At 50.9% G+C, this 5,727-nt stretch overlaps 1 protein-coding gene across 1 annotated transcript; it reads left to right on the top strand.

Moving 5' to 3' along the window:
* Positions 1-358: 358 nt before the first annotated feature.
* SLC2A10 (solute carrier family 2 (facilitated glucose transporter), member 10) lies at positions 359-4,396 on the top strand (the record flags this gene model as incomplete). Its single annotated transcript, XM_009696617.1, has 4 exons — positions 359-1,735; positions 2,769-2,891; positions 3,478-3,613; positions 4,300-4,396. Coding segments are annotated over 4 exons (1,733 nt in total), but the record flags the coding sequence as incomplete, so codon positions are not given.
* Positions 4,397-5,727: the final 1,331 nt, after the last annotated feature.

The raw sequence follows: 5,727 nt of genomic DNA, 5'->3' as shown, positions 1-5,727 counted from the left end.
TAGAATAAAGGAAAACCACAGAGGATTCCCCCCGGAACAACTCCAAGCACTACAAACCACTGTCCTCCACTTAAATACAAGTCTTAACTTTGTTAACAAAGTCCTGTTTTCACAGTTCTGCACCCCAAGTGAGTGCCCCCGCAGTTACTGGCAGTGTGTGCAGGACGGGTAGGTTGTGTGACTATCTGCAAGTGCCTCTCTGTACATGACCTAGTGACCTATGGGGAAATTCAGCATCGCAACTTTGTAGGTGGAAAACTTTGGGTATCCTGGAAGAGCTTTTTCCAGCCTGTGCATGCTGATAGCTTGCCTGCTAGCACCAGAAAACTGAACCTAGCGCTGCTTGTTTGTTTTCCAGGTCGTGCACTGCTGGTCCTCCTCTTGTCTGCAACGGTCTCTCTCCTGGGCGGGCTGATATTTGGATACGAGCTGGGGATTATCTCGGGTGCACTGCTGCAGTTGCAGATAGACTTTCATCTCAGCTGCTTCAAGCAAGAAGTTCTCGTGAGCGCTCTCCTTATCGGAGCTTTCCTCGCCTCTCTGGTAGGGGGGATCCTCATTGACCACCATGGACGGAGGAAAGCCATCCTGGTCAGTAACTTGGTCCTCTTGGTTGGCAGCCTTATTCTCACACTGGCGAGGTCATTTATTGGGCTGGTCATTGGGCGCATGACCGTGGGCTTTGCTATCTCCGTCTCATCCATGGCCTGCTGCATCTACGTCTCAGAAATGGTGGCTGCTCATCAGCGAGGGTTGCTGGTGTCTCTCTATGAAGCGGGCATCACCGTAGGCATCCTACTGTCCTATGCACTGAATTACATCTTTGCGGACGTGGATGATGGTTGGAGGTACATGTTTGGACTGGCCATTGCCCCGACAGCCATGCAGTTCCTCAGCATCCTCTTTCTCCCAGTGAACCCTGTTAAATTAAGCTCGTGGGACTCAGACTGCCAGAAGGGCCTCATTCAGTTGCAGGACACTGAGGACAGAGTAGCAGCAAAGCAGGAACCCTCTAAGGAGAAGCATTACTCGTTTCTTGACCTTTTCAGGAGCAGAGACAACATGAGAAGGCGGACTCTGGTGGGCCTGGGACTGGTGCTCTTCCAGCAGTTCACTGGGCAGCCCAATGTGCTGGGCTATGCCTCCAAAATCTTCCACTCGGTGGGGTTCCAGAGCAACTCCTCGGCAATCCTGGCCTCTGTTGGGCTGGGGGCCATAAAGGTGGTGGCCACGCTCGTCGCGATGGCCTTTGCAGACAAGGCTGGCAGGAGAGTGCTACTCATGGCTGGCTGCGTGGTGATGGCCATCTCCGTCACCGCCGTTGGCCTCACCAGCCGCATTGCTCCGCTGGCCATGGCCAGGGACTGCAAAGCAGCCGCAGACCCCAACACGTCCCACAGCCTCACCCAGCACCTCCCAACACCTGTGTCCTCCCAGCCTGCTGTGTCACCTATCGCACGAGCATTAGGGGCTGTCAAAACTCAGGCAGGCCCTGGTTTTGCTGCTGCGAGGAGCCTTACAAAAGTTTTTGCCAGTACTCAAAGCAGAGAGGTTGTTCCCGGTTCTTTCCTCACTCAGAAAATGGGTTTGGTAGGTCAGTCCAAAAAAGAGACAGTGGAAAGCACAGGCCCTCCCTTCGGTGGAGCTCCCTGGGCAGAACACATGGTTTTAAATTGGATTACGCTGCTAAGCATGATGGCTTTCGTGAGCGCCTTCTCAATTGGATTTGGACCGAGTAAGTACGGTGTTTATATATCCTTGCACTAACCCGGAGAATAAAACTAGGCCTGATCTTTACAGTCTGCTTGAAATGTTCATTATATATCTGCTTTAGCAAGCCACCGAGTGTCTGCGAACTGGAAGTGTGTCCCCTTCTGTCCCCTGAGTCATTTTTTAGCATTTCAGCTCTGTCAGCTATAGGGCTAGTACAGCACTAGAATAACTTTCTCTTTTATGCTATTGCTACCCTTGTAGGGTTTTTTTTTCTGTGAAGCTCTTTGGAAAATCAGAGCATCCCACCAGCACTGCTTAATCTTCCTAGCACGCCGGTGAGGAGGAAAATAGAGGGCTAAGGACAGAGGGACTTGTGCTGTGTGATGAAGTCAGTGCAGAACTGGAAGTGGAACCTCTTTGAAAGTTTCTCAGTATCTATTGGTCTTTTTCTGAGATTATTATTTATTCATTAGATGAGAATAGAGATTAGTTCTTCCACGTGAGCTCTACTGTTTCGTAGCATTTATTGCTTTAAATGCCTTGATGGGAGAAAACAGCATCTAACTCAAGAAAAAACATAAGTGAGCAAGTCTCATGGGTTTGACAATGATCCTGTGAATTATTTCAAGCAAAATAACCCTGAGGCGGGAGAGACTACTTTAAGTATATATTGCTTTAGCTCTGATTTTTGCCCAAAGGTGACATTGTCTCCCTAATCCTATCCCTTTCTCATTTCTTTACAAAGAGCATGTCCTGACAGCAGGTATGCCAGATCTTTTCCATCTCCCCTGAATGGAATGACCAACTCCCCTGCTTTCTTCTTTGCTCCCTGGACCTGTTCATTGGTATTTCATTCCTCCATGGAGTGCTAAACATGTGAGTTTTGAAGCGTTCTGCTGTGACCCGATGCTGAGATTGATGAATATTTGACACCACCAGCAGCGGATGCTGGGTGAAGCCAGGGTTTAAAACCCCTGCTGAAATCTCCCTTGTCCATTTCCCAAATAAATTGCTTAACCCCTACACTGTCTTTCTGATCTCTCTAATCCGTGCAGTGACCTGGCTGGTCCTCAGTGAGATCTACCCTGCTGGGATAAGAGGAAGAGCCTTTGCCTTCTGTAACAGCTTTAACTGGGCTGCTAATTTACTGATCAGCCTCTCCTTCCTGGATCTTATTGGTAAGTGGCCGTCCCCCATCCCTCCGTCTCCCACAGCTGGTTAGGGAAGGTGGCCGCCACAAGCCCTTTGGAGATAAAGTGACATTTTGAACCCTGGACACTTGACACTGGAATAGTTGTGACCCTGATGCCTCTCAGAGCAGAAGAACTAGGCACCAGCAGCACTGGTCTGAACCCCTCCATCACCCATTACATAAAAATCATCCATCGCCCACTGGGCTGTACCACAGTATCAGGAAACCACAGAGTTTGCAGCGTCCATGCCAGTAGGTTTACGACGTTTCTTTCTAGCAGAGCTCTTGATTGAGGCACTCAGCAGGCACTGCTGGGCCCTGGAGCTTGGCTGCCTTCTCCTTCCCTCTGTGGTGCTGCTGGCAAAGCCTGGCACGACCCATCCTTCTCCCTTGCTGATTCCGGGTCCAGACCTTGCGAATAAGGAGCTTCCCTGGCCTTTTAAGGGCTTCTCAAAATAAGATGCCCCTGTCAGGTGCCAGCAACCACCTTGCAGCAAGCAACTGTCTTCCTTTGTATCCCATGGTGTGACCTACCTCCAACAGACCCTTCATGCGCTTGAATCTCTCTGCAGATGCCATTGGTTTCTCTTGGATGTTTCTTCTCTATGGACTGATGGGAGTGATGGCTGTTATATTCATCTACCTTTTTGTTCCGGAAACGAAAGGACAGTCCTTAGAGGAGATAGACCAGCAGTTCTGCAGGAAACGGTACGTGTGCTCTTGTACCAGCGTGAGTGCCGGCTTTGGATACTTCCCACCAGCAGTCCCTGAGGTCTATGGCACTGGGCAGCTCAGGGCTGTTGGAAAGTCTGGTCAGTGCTGCTGAGAAAATCTCAAGTTTGTGGCAGGGCTGTGGGACAGGGTATGAGAGCTGCCGCGTGGTTCATCCGCTGAGCCTTGCGGCCGTGCTGCTGGAGGGCACTAGTGATGCTTGGGAGGGAAAGGACTGAAAACCAGGGCTTGTGGTTGAGGGGAGGAGAGCAGGACCAGAGCACAGGACAGGCAGGTCAGGACTGTGGGGAGGCAGGAGGGGACGACAGTCCTGTCGTTTTGCCTTAGAGTAATCCCAGACTGATCCTTCACCTTGGGGGCAGAGGCATCTCCTGGTGTAACACAGGCCACAGGCTCTCACCTGGTAATTTCCATGCAAAGCCTGTAACAGGCTAGGGAAGATCAAGAGGTGTTTGTGCAATTCTGGTTGTGAAGGATGCGGCAGAGCGAGCATCGCTGGAGCAGAGGGAGGTTGTGCAGCCGCAGGGCCAGGATGCCAAGGGGAGGGAGCACACCTGCTGGGGGGGGCGGCCGGGAGGGGTAGATGCTGTAAAACCCCTGCCTGGCTCCTGACTCCCTGCGAGCAGCAGCTGCTGCAGCTGACCTTCGCCATGGCCCGGCAGGGTGTGGGAAGAAAATGTGTTTAAGCGGAGACGTGGAAGAGGAGCGAGCTGCACACACACGCTGTACCAGAGAGTGGAGCACGCCAGCAGCATGTGAAACCAATGCCATGTCCGCTGCATCGCCCTGAGGAGAGGAGCAGGCTGTGCCGTCAGGACGGTTCTTTTCCGTGGCCTTTAAGTGGTGACCTCTGCCCAGAGGTGGTTCTCCCTGCAGTGCCTTAGATCTTGGGACATGCTGATAGCCGTCCTTTGGGTCCTTGGAGAATTGTTGGTCTTGGGCAGGGAACATGTCCTTCCTTTGATATCTTTTATTTTTCATGGTTTGTATCTCCTGTCAATTTAAGAGATTAATGGGTTTGTATGCAGGAATTAAAGCACAACTTTTGCTGACAGTGCTCGCCGTCCGTGCAGTTCGTTTGTGAGGAAGGTGTATTATTTTCCAGTTCTTTGAAATACTTAATGCTTTACAGAGGGCACAGTATTGCAGGAGGAACGTGTCAAACGCTCAGCAGCATACATTAATATTGCTGCCCTCTATAACATCTATGTAGGAGCCTGGAGTGTGAGATGGGAACTAATGCAGATAAACACTCTGTTGTAGTGGAGGCAGGATGAGTGCTGGTTTACCCCTTTGCAAAGGGTCAAGGTCCAGCAGCTCACCCACCTGACTGCCCAAGGCCCATGCCTACACAAGTGTAGAAGTACATCTCACGTGCATGCCTGGCTGCTTTCTTTTGTACACAGAGCCTGCTTTGCATTCATGACCAGGGTTTGCATGCACAAAAATGCAGGCAGTATTCTGGTACCTTTGACAAGTTTTCCACCTCTTACAATTGTACTTTCCTTGATTAATTCATCCCTCCTCCTGACACATATACGTTATAAAGACCCACCCTACTAACACCACACTCACTCCCAAAACCTTGCGAGAGAGAAGATGGTATCCTGCTGACCAGCCAGCCGTGCCTCTTTTGAATGTCTAAAGGAGCCAGGTCCCAAAACTTAGGATTTTCCCCTGAAAATGCAGCTCCTTGGGGACCAGTGACTGCTGCAGTGGTCCACCTGGCCAGCACTACAAGGACAAACACACAGGCTGTGGCCACGTCACCCAAACTCCTATCTCAAAGAGAAGCTACAAAAATCACTGGAAAGTGATCTGTCCTCGGCTGTAATTCAGTCCGTGGCTGCCAGGTATCTGCCTGAATCACTTTCAGGATGTGCTTTTCTCTTCCCGCTGAGCAATTGAGGTCAACCACAGCCTTCTTCACCCACCTCTGCGTCGGCCTCCCCACCACACCTCTGCTGCAGCTGGAATTTGGTGTTTCTAAGGTCCTTCATGCACTGCAGATGCTGTCACCTCCAGGCACACAAGGACATCTGTAAAACAGAAAACGGATGCTCTTTTCCTGCAAAAAAAGCCCGTGGATA

The sequence above is a fragment of the Cariama cristata genome, unplaced genomic scaffold (genome assembly GCF_000690535.1).
Source record: "Cariama cristata isolate BGI_N322 unplaced genomic scaffold, ASM69053v1 scaffold29733, whole genome shotgun sequence".
In the NCBI taxonomy this organism is placed as follows: Eukaryota; Metazoa; Chordata; class Aves; order Cariamiformes; family Cariamidae; genus Cariama; species Cariama cristata.
This window is presented reverse-complemented; position numbering and strand designations above follow the sequence as displayed.